Below are 16167 nucleotides of genomic sequence, written 5' to 3' on the forward strand. Positions count from 1 at the left end.
ATTTTTTCCGACATCATTTCTAATTTTGCTTAGTTACAGCAGGTTTTGAGATGATGCATCTGTAGCGAGGACAATAACCTCACCATTTAAAAGAAGAAAAGTTCTTTGTAAAATGTACTCTGAATCTTTGTGGTTTAGCCAGTGGCCTATTTTCCTTTTTAAACAGTGTTTCCCCGAAAGCTCTGTGAATCTCCAGTGCTCTGTAAGCCTGAATGGTCTGTACTTGTCCAAAGGCTACAATTTTGTTAAATCATGACAGGCTTGCAGAAGGGATGGAGGCCTGTGGGCTCCTAATGGAGCAGGTTATTGATCACTTTTGGAGTTGGGTTGGGGTGGGAAGTGGGCCAGGTCAACTTGGCACTTTACGCCCTTGACCTTTATGCCTGTGAGGCATTTGTATATGTCTGTCAAGGAGGTGTACCTTTTATCAAGGATCCAGGTTATAAATAAGGTTCAGTGTTTGTGCCTTTTTCCCTCAAGGACCTTAATTTTTTTCTAGCTAGGTCTCTTTCTAGACTCTCTTCTTTCTGTGCGTTTCTTCCTACTTTGGCCTGGTTCTCTCAGCTGCGGAGAAGCAAGTCCAATGTTGGGGTAGGGCGGGGTGAGGGGCAGGCTGCAGGCCGTGAGAATACAGAGATCTGTTAAAACTCAAGAAAAATACACAAGCCGAAGAGGGAAAACCTTTCCATGAAATGCCTGGCTCAGCCCTCGCCGCTCCTTGGATCTGTCATCAGAGACCTTCTCGTATTACCAGAGTCCTTTTGTCTCCAGACTGGAGTTGAAGTGCAGAAGAGGTGACTTGACTTTATGAGGCTACATTTGTGTCCCTTTGAGACCTCTTCTTTCTTGCTGGAAATTGCGATGTAGAAGAATATTAAATTAAAGTTGGCTGTGCCTCTCCAGGGGCCTGCTTTCTGCTGCTTTTATGAGGTGCTTGTTTAGTTTTTCTCTGTAAGGATCCAAGATGTGGGGCCCTACTGAGGACATGTATCCTGCTGTTGGAAATGAGTGGGGTCTCTGCCTCCTGACCCATCAGCTTCCAGCAAAGCAGTTAAAAAATCTCACCTGTAATGGAATACTTGAAAACTACAGGAAAGCACAGAGACCAATATAACACTCAAGTGCCCAGCACTCAGGCTTAAGAAATGCTGATGTTTTGCTGTTTGCTGTGTTTGTTTCATGTTTAAAAAGCCACTCATATTTTTGTTTTAAAGATCTGAAACCTCACAGACACGGTTGAAGTCCCTCTTGTACCCTTCCCCATCCATTCCCTTCTGTCACTCCCCATACTGTGCTCTGAGATTGGTGTGTTTCCTTTCTTTTTCTTTTTTTTTAAATAAATTTATTTATTTATTTTTGGCTGGGCTGGGTCTTCATCGCTGCGCGCAGGCTTTCTCTAGTTGCGGCGAGCGGGCTTCCCATTGTGGTGCACGGGCTTCTCATTGCAGTGGCTTCTCTTGTTGCGGAGCACGGACTCTAGGCGCGCGGGCTTCAGTAGTTGTGGCTCGCGGGCTCTAGGGCACAGGCTCAGTAGTTGTGGCACACAGGCTTAGTTGCTCCGCGGCATGTGGGATCTTCCTGGACCAGGGCTCGAACCCGTGTCCCCTGCATTGGCAGGCGGATTCTTAACCACTGCGCCACCAGGGAGGTCCCTGGTGTGCTTCCTTTCAATTCATGTGTTTATATTTCACTACATAATTATGTATCCATAAATGGTAACATACTATACTTGTCTTTTTTCAGCTTGCCTTTTTTCACTCAACATTTGTTTTCAAGTTGGTCCAGATTGAAGCTTGTAGATCTGGTTGATTCATTTTTAAGCACTATATGAGCACATTACAGTTTATTTATATGTTTCTAGAATTGGAATTGTTGGGTCTTAGGATATGCGTAGATTTCCATCTTTCTCAGATTTTGCCAAATTCTCCTTTAAAGTGTTTGTACATATTTACCTTCACCCCAGCACTTTCCTGAGTTTTTGTTTCCCCACGTCCTCACGAACACTGGGTGTTTTACTGCTATTTAAGTTTTGCCCTTCTGCGTGTGAAGTGGGGGTCTCCTTGTTGTCTTCAGCATTGCGCTGATTACTAGTGAGGTTGAGTACCTTTGTTTATGTTAGTTGGCTATTCAGGTTTCCTCTCCTGTAAAAATACCTCTTCATAGACTTTTGCAAACTTTAAAAAGAGCAGGAACCCCTGTAGGAACTGAAAGGGTTGTTTATACACATAAGGGTGCCAAGGTCATGGCAAGTTTGTGACATTAGATGGCCCAGCTAATAATATAAATAAGGATGTGTGAACACTAAGAAGGTTATAAGTCTTAGAAGTGTCCCCACCAGTGCAGGGAGACCTGGGCTCCTACCAGAGCGTAGGAGATGCTTGAGAAACCTGACATCCTCCCCTTTAGCCATTGCTGGGGCCAAGCTTGCCTCTGGCCCACTGGCCAGAGTGAGGCTGGGGAGAAGCCTGAGAAGGGAGAAAGGAGAGAAAGGGAGGCACCACTTATCACTCAGCCAGGTCCCAGGTAGGGCATTTTTACAGATTTAACTAATTTTTTTCTCAAGCAGCCATCAGGTATTTCTTCCATTTTCTGGAGAGGAATCTGAGGTGCTGAGATGAAGTGACCTGCCTAGGGCCACACAGTCAGTGGTCGACCTGTTTGGACCCAGGCATCTGACTCTAAGCCCATTCCAGCTTTGCCCTGCCAGGGAAAAGCGAGAAGGAGGAACGAGAGAAAGAAGAAATGGGACAGGGGAGAGAGAGTAAAGAGAGGCCTTTATGGTGACTCACTAGTGATCACAGCCATGGTATCAGGTGGCCAAGCTAATAATATAAACTTTTCTTTCCGGCAGTATATACATCCTGCAGATGCTGTGAAACTGGGCCAGGCTGAACTTGTTGTGATCGATGAAGCTGCTGCCATCCCCCTCCCCCTGGTGAAGAGCCTTCTGGGCCCCTACCTTGTGTTCATGGCATCCACCATCAACGGGTGAGGCACCTGGGGCAGGAGCCGTTGCTCCCATTGTAGGTTGTTGCCAGTTAGATAGCATTTAATGAATGTGACCTGGGCCTGGGTGGGTTGGGCTGATTCCTGAAGTTTGAGTCTTTGGGGCTCTGCTGCACTCTCTCCTCGGCCTTCTCCTTGGCAGCTGGCCCCTTCATAGTAAACTATAGCTCACTTCTGGTCTGAGCTACGGCCCACCAGAACAGGCAGCACCAGACTGAAGAACGTCATAACCCAGCTGATGAGTGTCTCCTTCTGTCCGTAGGCCTGATGAAGTTCTAAAGGGCACATGGATGGCAATACCAGTGTCTTATGTCTGAGGATTATGTGCAAATATAGTATTAAAGTAACTGTATAGTTATCATAAGAAAGCAGGCTCGAGAGCTTTTTTAAAATTTTGAAATATTTAGTTCTTGTTTGCTATAGAAAAGCTAGAAAGGTAAGGTAAGCAAAAAGAAAAATCACCGGTGATCTGACCATATAGAGACAGCCTCTGTTAGAATTTTAGTGTACATTTTCTGTGCATTTATTTAACTTTTTCATTTTGAATAAGAACATAAACATAGTTTTCATAATGTTTTGAATTTGCTTTTTTATGTAAAGAATATACTGGGAATTCCCTGGCGGTCCAGCGGTTAGGACTCCGAGCTTCCACTTCTGGGGGCCTGGGTTTGATCCCTGGTTGGGGAACTAAGATCCCGCAAGCCATTCAGCATGGCCAAAAAAAAAAAAAGAATATACTGGGAAATCTTTCCTGGTCAGTGTATACATATCTTCAATATTGAAAAGATTTCTATATGGAAGTCACATCTTGAAGTGATAATTCTATATTATAGATTTATTATTTGACTGCTTTGCTTATACTGAAAACAGTTAAATAAAATGGGCCTTACTTTTTTGTGATAACTGCTTTATTGAGATATATTTAAAGTGTATAATTCAGTGATTTTTAGTATATTCATAGAGTTGTGCAACCATCACCACAGTCAATTTTAAAACATTTTCATTACCCCAGAAAGAAACCCCATATCCTTTCATTAACTTCCTCCAATTCCTTCTTATCCCCCAGTTCTAGGCAACCACTAATCAACTTTCTGTATCTATGGATTTGCCTATTCTGGACACTTTATATAAGTGGAATCTTGGAATATGTGGTCTTTTGTGACTGGCTTCTTTCACTAACCATAATGTTTTCAAGGTTCATCCGTATAGCTTGTATCAGTACTTCATTCCTTTTTATGGCCAAATAATATTCCATTGTATGTTTATGCACATTTTGTTTTTCCATTCATCTTTTTGATGGTCATTTGGGTTGTTTCTCTCTTTTGGCTAGTAGCAGTAATGCTGCTGTCAACATTCATGTACAGGTTTTTGTGCAGACATGTTTTCTGTTCTCTCGGGTGTATACCTAGAAGTGGAATTAGTGGGTCAAATGATAACTTTCTGTTTAACTGTTAGGGAACTACCAGATTGTTTTCCTAAGCAGCTGTACCATTTTACATTCCTATCGCAGTGTCTGAGGGTTCCAGTTTTTCCATATCCTTGCTAGCATTTATATGTCTTTTTGATTATAGCCATCCTAATGAGTATGAAATGGTATCTCATGTGGTCTTCATTTGCATTTCCCTGATGGCTGATGATGTGGGGCATCTTATATGCTTATTGGCCATTATTTATTTTCTTTGGAGAAGTATCTATTCAGATCCTCTGCTCATTTTTCTAATTGAGTTGTCTTACTTATTATTGAGTTGTATGGAAGGGTTCCTTATAGAGTCTAGATACAAGTCTCATATACATGATTTACAAAAATTTTCTCCCACTCAAAAACTTTCTCCCACTCAAGAAATTCCACTTTCTTGATAGTGTTCTTTGAAGCACAAATATTTTTTTAGCTTTGTTGCTTGTGCTTACTCTTTTTTTTTTTTTTTTTTTTAAATAAGTAAATGGAATTCCTTTGAGAATGCTTTGTTATATGGGGCAGGCAGGAGGAATAAAGCACTTCAAAATTTATTTTTTTGATCATTCTTTAAAAGTAGTATTTGAGTTAGAGGAAGTATTTATACAGTATCCTCATTTATGATAATGAATACTATGAAACAGTGTAAAACTGAAAATTAAAAAAACCCACTGAGCAGTCTGCACCCTGTGGTCACGTGTGCTTGTGACCAAAGACAAGGAGGAAATAACAATTGAAAAGAGCTGGTTCAGTGATCAGATTATAGATGATTTCTTTTCCCCAAATTTTTTGTTACTTCTTTATGTCATCTTTTAAATGAAAGTAGTAATGAGAAAAGTTACTTGGGTGGTGGATTTGTTTAATCTTAATTTTTCCAAACTGGAAATGCTCTCTGTTCATTTTTTTCAAGCATGGAACTTCTAATAGCAGCTCTTATTAATTGGCCATTTACCTGTGTTCCAGTTCCATTATGCTAAATGCTTTATTCACGTCATCTTCTCAGTCCTTATTTTTTAGTTCACAATACAGTCCTGTGAGATGTGTGGAATAGTCCCCTTTTGAGGAGGAGGCTAAAAGGGGTTGAGTTCCTTGTCCAGAGGTACTAAATGGACATGCCAGGACTTGAGCCCAGGCCCAGATGGCTCTGAGGTGAGCCACCATGCAGCCCTGCCTCCTTTGGGCATGGAAGTTCAGAGGTGAAAGGGCTGTCCTCGGCCAACAGGAGTCTGGTGTTTCATCAGGACGAGGAAAGTAGTTCTCTGTCCCCTCCTAGAGAGTTGATTTGGGACCTCATGCCTGATTGCCTTTGCTTTTGCTCTTGCTCCTAGCTACGAGGGCACTGGCCGGTCTCTGTCCCTCAAGCTAATTCAGCAGCTCCGTCAACAGAGTGCCCAGAGCCAGGTCAGCACCACCGCTGAGAACAAGACCACGACGACCGCCAGACTGGCATCAGGTACCCCTGGAGCTCTGAATGCGCCTGCAGTGCGCAGCAAGTCACTTCACACTGTCCTGCGGGGTCCTTCCCCTCATGACCTCATGGGTGGTAACAGACCGTCTGACCATCAGGCAGAGAGGTTGAGTCCCCAAGAGGTGAAGTTGCTTTTCTCTGAGGAACAGCAAACCAAACGAGTGACCAGATGGAAGGCTGACCTGGGCCTTCTGGTGGCTAGACTCCTGTTTGTCACCATCTCAGGGCATTGGTTGCATTGACTTAGAGAGATCCCCTTGGGATTGGTGTCGAGGCAAGTTGAACATCCACCAGAACAATTTAAAACCACTCGCTTTAAATTCTTGAGCCATATTTTGTGAGCGCCATGTGACAGAGACAAAGTAGAACATTTGCCTTGCTCTTCTGGACAAAAAGTATTTACTAGTTGTTCCTCACTGTGTGTGTGTGTTTTGCGGGGAACAGCGCGAACCCTGCATGAGGTTTCCCTGCACGAGTCGATCCGATACGCCCCTGGGGACGCAGTAGAGAAGTGGCTGAACGACCTGCTGTGCCTGGATTGCCTCAACATCACTCGGATCATCTCTGGCTGCCCCTTGCCTGAAGCCTGTGAGCTGTATCCTCCTGGGTTCCATTTGCCCTGTGAAAGGGAGAGGGGGCAATGGAAGAGTTGAACAAAGGGTTTTGGCCCTTTGCTTCATAGGCTACTGCTCTAGGGAGAGGGGAACGTTGAATGTTGTTGATTTCCCTTCTTTTCCTCCCTAATGTGTTTCTGCTCAGAACCAGGGGCTCCTCTTCCCAGGTTGAGGGAAACCCACATATCCAGGTGACCCTTGCAAGTAGTGTGTCCTGTTTTGGCTTCTATTTGATTTGCTTTGGTTGCTTAACTCCAGATCCAGCTACTATGTTAATAGAGATACCCTCTTTTGCTACCACAAAGCCTCTGAGGTTTTCCTCCAACGGCTTATGGCCCTCTACGTGGCTTCTCATTACAAGGTAACTGCAGCTAGCCCTCGGGTGAACTTTAGCAGTGAATTCCAGCACTGGGCAGTGCCTTTTGACTCGGCTTTTTGCGTGTTTTGTTACCCAGTGGCTCAGGTGACCATTCCACTGGGACTTGAACGTCCTGATGTTGGCAAGGTCCAGGGGTCCTGCTGGAGGGGTTGCATTTCCCATTGTTGTTCAGGCTTGTTGTGGGCTCCAGCTTCGCATACAGAGTGTGAGATTTCTGCATGGAGCTCCATGTGTGGTAGCTGGAGAGGGTGGAAAGTTATGCCCATTTTAAAAGGGGTACTTAATATTTCTTGCCTGTTGGCTAAATGGATGGGCTGAGATGACATAGCAGTTGTAATCCGGGGGCTGCTGTTTGACCTGAGACCAGCCTTATACCCCTGGGCTGTTTTTAAGAAGCAGTGAATGAGAATTTGGAATATTTGAAAGTCTTAAAAAGGCACATTGGAAAGGACACTTTTTGAGTGTCTAGGTAGCTTTTCTATGAACACCCTTTAAACGGAAAGCTGAAGGGTTGGTGTTAGAAGTGGTGAGAGGTTTTCTTGAAATAGCAGCCTCTTATCAGGAAGAAGTTCGCTTCCCAGCTGTGAAGTATATAGCACTAACTAAGCAGATCTCTGCTCCGGCTCTGCAGCCTCAGCACTTGTGGTGAGGTGGCAGCAAACGTTGGAGGCTCAAGTCCCACTTAAGCCCTTACGGAGGGTCTCAGGCTGGCTGGCCAAGATGCTGGAAAGGCGCTTTGTCGGGTTTCAGCACATCACTTGGCTCTGGGGAAGGCAGTTCTCCAGTCATGACTGTGGAGTAGCCTCTCGAGTGAGGACGGGATGAGGAGTGCTTCTCACTGACCGTGTTGGTGCCCCACAGAACTCTCCCAGCGATCTCCAGATGCTTTCTGATGCACCTGCTCACCATCTCTTCTGCCTCCTGCCTCCCGTGCCCCCCACCCAGAATGCCCTTCCTGAAGTGCTTGCTGTCATCCAGGTACAGAAGCTGAGGTGTCCTTGTGGCATTGATTTTGGGACCCACTTAGGCATCAAGGATTAGTGGCTCAGTAACCGCAGCGCAGAAGGGGAAGCTGTTGATTCCTGGTCTCAAGCCTAGTGACTGGGCGTATCCAGGCAGGCGATTAGGGTGCATCAAAGGAAACTACCACCCAGACAGAAACCCAAAGCCCCACTCTTCATGGATGGGTGAAAATCAGAACTGGCCACTCGTATTTTGACTTGCAGCTCCTAAAACAGAACTTTGTTTTCCTCCTTTATTACTAAAGCAATACATTCTACTTGTAAAATTAGAAGACACAGATTGGGAAGATGTTTTTAATGCCTAGCCTGTATTTATGCATTTCTTTATCATTTTTCCTGTTCATAAACATGTGATCATAGTATTTGGTAATCTGGTTTTTTTTTTCAATGTGTCAGATATTAATAATCTGCATAATTTTTAAGGCTGCATTGTATTTCATGACATGCACGTACGGTACTGTGTTTAACCATCCTCCTGTTAGACCCTGGAGTCACTGACTTTGCACAGTTCTGTAGAGAGCCGCGTGAGCATCCTGAGTCTTAATTGATGAGCTCACATGTACACCACGTGTGGAGACCCTCTTCTAGTGTGGTTTTGCTCTCTGGGCCAGGAGGATGTCAGTATTCTGCCTTCTTAGTGACGGTGTCAGGATGCCCAGGGGACACAGTCATGAAACTTCTCTTGGAAACGGATGAGTCGGTTGCAGGGTTAAGCGTGCGCTGGAGTGGAAACAGCCGGCCTAGTCAGAGCAAGGGCAGAGTGCTGGTGAGGTTCTGGGGGTGACTCTGAACCTGGAGCCGGCCTTTCTGTCTGCACTGTCCTGCTTCCCCAACAGGTGTGCCTCGAGGGGGAGATTTCTCGCCAGTCCATCTTGAACAGCCTGTCTCGAGGCAAGAAGGCTTCAGGGGACCTGATTCCATGGACAGTGTCGGAACAGGTGACGTGCTTTCCCTGGTGTGTCTGAGCGAGTGAAGCTGGCGGTGCTGGAGGCTGTCTTTTGTTGCTTAGTTACCGGCTTGTGTCTCCCCCCACAGTTCCAAGACCCAGACTTTGGTGGCCTTTCGGGTGGAAGAGTGGTTCGCATTGCTGTTCACCCGGATTATCAAGCGGTAACGTGTCCTCGTGTGTGCTGTAATTAGCTGCGGCCGTGTTGCTGGCCGCTCGTTAGGGCAGGTGTACGCGGTTGTTTAAATAGGAAGCTGGTCAAGGAGTAGCAGATCCAGGTCCCCCTCTGCTGTGGACAGTTTGCCCGGGGCTGGGGGTGGGCGGGCAGGGTGATTGTATGTGCTCACTCTTTGTGAGGACAGGGGACTTGTGAACCAGATCTGCTTCCCGTAGTTACCTCCCGTCTGAGAAGTCCTCACCGAGGAGTTAGCTGTAGAGTCATCAGTTCCGAGCTCACTGATCTGTGGACCAGAAAGCATGCTCAGCCATCCTCACGTTCTTGACGGGCTGGACAGTGCGAGAGTGAGGGTCATGCCACGCTAGGTCTTAAGGGTCTCTGCTTTGACCTTGTTGAGGGGTTTCATTGGTTCTCTTTGCGAAGTGCAGTTTGACCTGGAGTGAAGGCTTTCTAGAAGCAACACAGGGGCGTAGAAGTGGTGTAGACACTGAGGACATCTCTCTTCCCTTTGCCTGTTTCCCTCCGTGTTTGCTCACAGATGGGCTATGGCAGCCGAGCCCTGCAGCTGCTGCAGATGTACTATGAGGGCAGATTCCCTTGTCTCGAGGAAAAGGTCCTGGAGCCCTCACAAGAAATTCACACTGTCAGCAGTGAGGTAAGCATCTTCTGGCCGAGCTCCTGGTTCCGGGGAGGGCCACTCTCTGGGTCTTCAGGAGTATCACCAAGAGCTGTCTTGTGGTCTGGGCTCTCTGAGCAGCAGCAGCAGAGTTCCTCTCTGGTTTTGGAGAAGCTTCTCTTTCTCCAGCTGACACTGAGGCCCTCGGATCAGCAGCATCCGCCTCACCTGGAGACTTGTTAAGAGTGTCAGCTCTTGACCGCTGCCCCAGACCTCCTGAACCCCAGGCTTGGGGTGGGGCCCAGGAAGCTGTCTTAGCTCCCAGGTGATGCTGACCCACATGGCAGCTTAAAGCCGCCGCTGTGCACTCTCCTCCTCTTAGTACTGAACCCACACTCAGGGAAGCTCTTTCCTTCTGGGTAAGGATGCTTAACGCTAGGAACTGGGACAGCTTTTCACACGGGTTCATCTGATTTTTCACAGTGTGCCTGTTCAGGAGGTGGGAGGTGGGAAGGGGCTTATACTTAAGGTCGGGCTCAGAGGTTTGTCACTTCCCAAGACACAGAGCCATCCGGTGACAGACCTGCACCTTCAGCCCCCATCTTCAGAACCTTACCTCTGTCTCTTTGTAAATGCGTTTGGCATTTCTAAACCGTGTGGCTGTTTCCCGAATTCTGGGTTTTGAGCAGTGTGAGTCCGTGCTTGTCTAGAGGTTTGGTATCCTTAGGAATGATGACTGGACTTAGTGGTGATTTTACATTTTAAAAACCAAGACACCTGTCCCGGTTTTTGCTGTGCTTGTCCAGAGGTTGGTGTGGCAGGGGTGCTTGGGAATGTCGCTAACCTTCCTCTCTCTCCACTGGGTGGACGTGCTCTCCCCTCTGGCATCCAGGCTGTCAGCTTGCTGGAAGAGGTCGTCACTCCCCGGAAGGACCTGCCTCCCTTACTTCTCAAGCTGAACGAGAGGCCAGCCGAGCGCCTGGACTACCTGGGGGTGTCCTACGGCTTGACCCCCAGGCTCCTCAAGTAAGCGTTCGCCTGCCCTTCCTCCCGCAGCGTCCCTTTGGCCTTGGTGTCCTGAGAATGAGAGTCCTGTGGGCTGCGTGTCTGCCTTTGCAGTGGTGTCAGCTGTCCCTGACGCCCCCGCACCGCTGCCCTCACCCCCCGCCCTTCCCAGCTCTGTGTGTCAGCCGCTCCTAGAAGGCACACGTGGTGACCTGCTCTCTGTATCCTTTGCAGGTTCTGGAAACGAGCTGGCTTTGTTCCTGTTTATCTGAGACAGACCCCGGTGAGTGAAGCATCTGGCAGAGGAAGGGGGTGACGGGTGTGTCCTTGCAGAGCCCTGGTGCCTCCCTCTGTGCCCTGAGCGGTGTGCCTGTGCTGCCAGGAGGCCGCTCTGAATGCCCCCGGAGCAGCCGCGCTTACGGAGGGCCACGCGGTCACTCTCCCCACTGCGCACTGTAGCGGCTTTGTGCTCCTCGCTGAGGTGGCGGAAGTGCACGTGGGCTTGTTCACCACGTTCTGGAATCCTGTCACTGGGGGCCTCCTCGAATTTGTATTTTTTAAAAATAGGAAGAAAAGTGGTTTTAGGGGAGGAGTGCATACTATAAGCTGGTATCTGAAGGAGGGATGTGCTTGTGTGGACAACAGAGCCATAGAGGATAAAATGGAAGATGAGAGAGTTAGTAGCTGTCAGTTCATTAAAAAAAAATTTATTTAGCACGTGCACTGAATCAAGCAGTGAGCAAGACAAGCCGTGAAGCTTATTTTCTAATGAGTAGAAATAGGCAGCAAAAAAGTGAGCAAACAAGAAGTATTCAGATAGTGACAGTGTAATGAGTGGTCAGGCTTCCGAGGAGTGACCTTTCAAACTGCAACCTGAATGATCAGAGTGGACCAGCCACGTGACAGTCCTGCCTGCAGAAAAGTGAGCGTATTCAAGCAGAGGGCACAGCAAATGTGAGGACCCGAGGCAGAAAGGAAGTTGGTGATTTGAAGGAAACAAAAGGCCAGTGTGGCTGGAGGGCCCTTGAAAGGAAAGGGTGGTGATTCACTGCGGGGCAGGTGGGTCTGGGCAGGGACTCTGCGCTCCCTCCCCGTTCAGGTGGAGTGAGGGGTTAGAGGGAAGGTGCTGGGGCTGCCGTGTAGACGATGGACGGTGGCCCATGAGTAGAGGTGGGGAGATGAGCGGCTTGGCTGGGGAGGACGTGGTGAGGGGAGAGCAGGGCCAGACGCCAGGGGTGTTTGGGAGGTGAACTGAGAAGAGTTGAAGGATGGAGGTGTGGAAGGTAAGTGAACAGAAGTATCAAGGGTAGTTCTTCGGTTTTTGGCTGGAGAGACTGGCTGAGAAACTGGGTGTTGGAGGTGCTGTTTCCTGAGATAAGACTCAATGGGGGGCTTCCCTGGTGGCGCAGCGGTTAAGAACCCGCCTGCCAGTGCAGGGGACATGGGTTCGAGCCCTGGTCTGGGAAGATCCCACATGCCGCGGAGCAGCTAAGCCAGTGTGCCACAACTACTGAGCCTGCGCTCTAGAGCCCGTGCGCCACAACTACTGAGCCTTCGCTCTAGAGCCCGTGCGCCACAACTACTGAGCCTGCGCTCTAGAGCCCGTGCGCCACAACTACTGAGCCTGCACTCTAGAGCCCGTGAGCCACAACTACTGAGCCTGCACTCTAGAGCCCGCGAGCCACAACTACTGAGCCCGTGTGCCACAACTACTGAAGCCCACGCGCCTAGAGCCCATGCTCCGCAGCAAGAGACACCACCGCAATGAGAAGCCCGCGCACCTCAACGAAGAGTGGCCCCCACTCGCCGCAACTAGAGAAAGCGCGTGAGCAGCAACGAAGACCCAATGCAGCCAAAAAATAATAATAATAAAATAAAATAATAAATAAATTAAAAAAAAAAAAGACTCAATGGGGTAGGACCAGATTTGGAGGTGGAAGTGGGAATTGTTTTTGGCATAGTAAGTGTGTGATGCCTATTAGACAGCCAAGTGTGGAAGTATGGAATAGGCAGTTGACTACAGGAGTCTGGAGATCAAGGAAGAGGTCGGGGCTGGAGACAGATTTGAGAGCCATCAGCATACTCTTAATAGAATATACTCTCGGGGTCAAGGATTTTTTTGGTGCGGGGTGGGTGTCTGTTTTCTTCACAGCTGTAACCCCGGCACTTAATAGCATCTGCTATGTATAGTACATGTTCAGTAAGTACTTTTGTTCAGTGAATAAGTATTTAAAGCTGTTGAAAGTAGGGGCTGAGAATAAAGAGGGTGAGTCCTTAGGCTCTGCAGCATTTAGAGGAATGAGTCAGGAAACACAGCAAGGGAAGCTGAGGAATAGCCATGATCTGCAGGAGAAGGGCAGGGGCTGTGGTGTCAGAATCCAAGAATAACGAGCGTTCCAGGAAGAGGAGTCATTGCTGTCAGAGAACAAGTAAGGTTAGGACAGTTGATCACTGGATTTGTCGGCGTTGGTGATCTGAATAAAGGCAGCTTCAGTGGAGTGGCGGGATCAACCTGACCGGAGAGAATGGGAGGTGAGGAAATAGACTGAATACACGATTCCTACACGAGCCAAAGGGAGCAGAGGAATAAGGTAGCTGGGGGGAGATTGGAGTCAGGGCGGGTTTGTCAGCTGGGAGATTCCAGAACATGTTTGTTTGCTGCAGGGTATGATCCTGTAGAGATCATGCAGATGCAGGTGAGGGGGGCTGATTGCAGGACTACAGGCCCGGAAGAGGCAGGAGGGTAGGACCTGGAGTGCAGGGGGAGAGGTGGCCACCGCATCCCTGACAACAGGAGGGAAGCAAAGAGTAGGCACAGAAGGTATTGGTCAGCTGGTGGAGTTGGTGCTGGGAGCATGAAGAAGTTCTCCTGATTGCTTCTGTTTTCCCAGAGAGAGGAGGCCAGCAGCTGAGAGGGAGTGTTGGAGGTTTGGTTTTGGAGAGCTCAAGGTCAATATCCAAGGGTGGCACCCATCTGAGAGTTCAAAGCTGGACTGATGAGGACCACTGGGTGTGTGGCTGCTTCCACGTGGGCAGGAGCAGCTGTAGAGGGGCTGGGTCCTTGTCAACGACCCTGGTCGAGGCTGGAATGTAAGTTTGGTGGTCGACTGCAAGGAACACACAACCAGTGAGTTCAGCGTGGACCACGGTATGTCCCTGTGGTCTTGTACTGTGCACTGCTTGTTTGTGACTTGGTGGTGGCGTTTTGTTACTTGAATGCCCTTCAGTTGAAATCCATTAGATATTTTTATGGTGTTGGGCTTCATGGTTGTTGTGTAGTAGAAATTTTAAAACCTGTGGTCACTGCTTTAGTACCTAAAGGAGCCTGCACTTGCAAACCTGTTGCCAGCAGGGGAACTCTTGCCATGCTGTTTTTTGGCCATGCAGTTTTTGCTACGAGCACCCAAAACACGTTGATTGGATCATGTGGAGTTTAAGCTGTAATGCCTCTCGGTTCAGAATCTGACCTGATGTGAGCAAGGGGCTCACAACAGAAGACATGCTCCGAAGGTCTGAGCAGCTTTGCGCCATCGCTGGGGCACCTGCTCAGAAGTTGCAGGGCAAAGTGGTCTCTGGAAGCTGTCATGTAGGCAGTGGGCCCTGCGAGAATGAAGGCGAGGCCGCCTCTCCTGCTGGGGAGGAAGCAAGGGCCCGTGTGAGCATGCTTGCCCTTCAGCAGTGACAGGTCCTTCATAAAAGGGGGTCTTGGTGCCAGTTAGGGATTTGTGTTTCCCAGAATGACCTGACCGGAGAACACTCGTGCATCATGCTGAAGACGCTGATGGACGAGGATGAGGCCGACCAGGGTGCCTGGCTCTCTGCCTTTTGGAAAGGTGAGTGGGAGTGGAGGTGGAGGGTGGCCAGGCACAGGCACAGGGGCCTGCAGACCTCTGACACTGTGTGGTTGAACCCCGCAGATTTCCGAAGGCGATTCCTAGCCCTGCTGTCCTACCAGTTCAGCACCTTCTCTCCTTCCCTGGCTCTGAACATCCTTCAGAACAGGAACATCGGGAAACCCGTGCAGCCGGGTGAGCTGGTGGGGCGGCCGGAGGGCTGGCGGGGCTTGGTTGTGTGGAACAGGAGGTGGGCATGTGGTCCAGGAAGAGGGCTGGAGTAGGAATGGAGGGGCTGGTTCCAGGCCTGCATCTCCCCCACCCGCCTCTGCTCAGCAGGCCCTGCTCCGCCTCAGCGCCGCTATCACACACCGTGCCTGGCGCCTTCATGACAGGACTTGGGGGGTAGGACTTGGCTTTAGAGGTGTAAGTAGGCCTACAGCTGGTCAGTTATGGAACCTGATCTAAATCCTGTGAGCTAGGGTAACTAGCTCAATGCTGAGGCTCAGTTTCCTCATTCATGAAATTGTAATAAGAATATGCTGTCAACCTTCTGTGGCCAACACATAGAAGTGCTTTGGGCATGTAGATTCTGTTTGAATATTTAAAATACCAAAAAAGGTGTAAGGGATCATTAGTGTTAACAGCCGTGGGGTATTTTTTCCCTCTTGCTAGTTACGTGTATGTATACCCTTTTTTTGGGCCAATTATATTTTGGTGTAAAAATCTGTTTGTCGAGCTGGGTGGAGCATGCCTGTTTCCTGTGAAGCTGCGTCCTGAGAAGTGACGAAGTGGGGAAAGTGTTGCATTCCTCTAACCCCAGGGCACGGGAGCCTTTCTTGGTCTGATATGTTGGCGTGGAACTCTGAGCAAGCGTCACACGCCATCCGTCCCCCTCCCTGCGTGGACCAAGCTGCCTCCCCTTTGCAGGAGGAGGGTTAGGGCGGCCCAGGGTGGGCAGGCACTTTCAGGTGGCTCCTCCCCGGTTCCTGCTGAAGGCCCGGTGGAGGAGCAGCTGTTGGGTGCCACCTGGGGACCGTGTTGTGAGTGCCATCTGGGAATCTTGTCGGACCCTGCAAGGGCCTTGGGCTCACCTGACTCGTCTGGCTCTGTCGCATGTCCAGCCCTGTGCCGGGAGGAGCTGGAAGCACTCTTCCTCCCCTATGACCTAAAGAGGCTGGAGATGTATTCACGGAACATGGTTGACTATCACCTCATCATGGACATGATCCCGGCCATCTCCCGGATGTATTTCCTGAACCAGCTGGGGGACCTGGCCCTGTCTGCTGCCCAGTCGGTAGGTTACCTGCTGCTCGTGTGCTGGTTTTGTGGAGCAGTTTATATGCTGGGTGTTGGTCGGATGCTTTGACATAACTTTGTGCATTTAATTCTTCGTGGTGCTGTTGGGGGGGTAGTGGTCTCACCTTTTACACGTGGGGACTCTTGGGCTTTCCAGTCGAGCTGTGTGCCCAGCAGTACAGTAAGTAAGTAGAAGTGCTGCAGTCTGGACCCACGTTCTTCCACCCCACCATGTTGCCTTGATTCTTACTCTGCTTCATCAGAGGTCCAGGAGCACCTTGTACTTGTAGCGTAGCCGTAAAGCAGCTGTTTGCCGGGATAAGAAGTTGGTTTGGAGATTTCAGGAGG

The 16167-nt window shown here is 49.0% G+C and overlaps 1 protein-coding gene across 1 annotated transcript in view; it reads left to right on the forward strand.

The window, feature by feature from the left end:
• Nucleotides 1-16167, forward strand: part of NAT10 (N-acetyltransferase 10) — a 39314-nt gene that overhangs the window by 15814 nt on the left and 7333 nt on the right. Inside the window, exons 12-24 of the mRNA XM_061201571.1 lie at nt 2852-2988; nt 5788-5912; nt 6372-6522; nt 6806-6902; nt 7782-7898; nt 8779-8880; nt 8978-9052; nt 9605-9721; nt 10575-10708; nt 10922-10970; nt 14424-14520; nt 14605-14715; nt 15645-15817. Coding sequence (XP_061057554.1) covers nt 2852-2988; nt 5788-5912; nt 6372-6522; nt 6806-6902; nt 7782-7898; nt 8779-8880; nt 8978-9052; nt 9605-9721; nt 10575-10708; nt 10922-10970; nt 14424-14520; nt 14605-14715; nt 15645-15817 — 1485 coding nt within the window. The remainder of the gene's footprint in view (nt 1-2851; nt 2989-5787; nt 5913-6371; nt 6523-6805; nt 6903-7781; nt 7899-8778; nt 8881-8977; nt 9053-9604; nt 9722-10574; nt 10709-10921; nt 10971-14423; nt 14521-14604; nt 14716-15644; nt 15818-16167) is intronic.

This window comes from Eubalaena glacialis, chromosome 10 (genome assembly GCF_028564815.1).
Source record: "Eubalaena glacialis isolate mEubGla1 chromosome 10, mEubGla1.1.hap2.+ XY, whole genome shotgun sequence".
Taxonomy (NCBI): Eukaryota; Metazoa; Chordata; class Mammalia; order Artiodactyla; family Balaenidae; genus Eubalaena; species Eubalaena glacialis.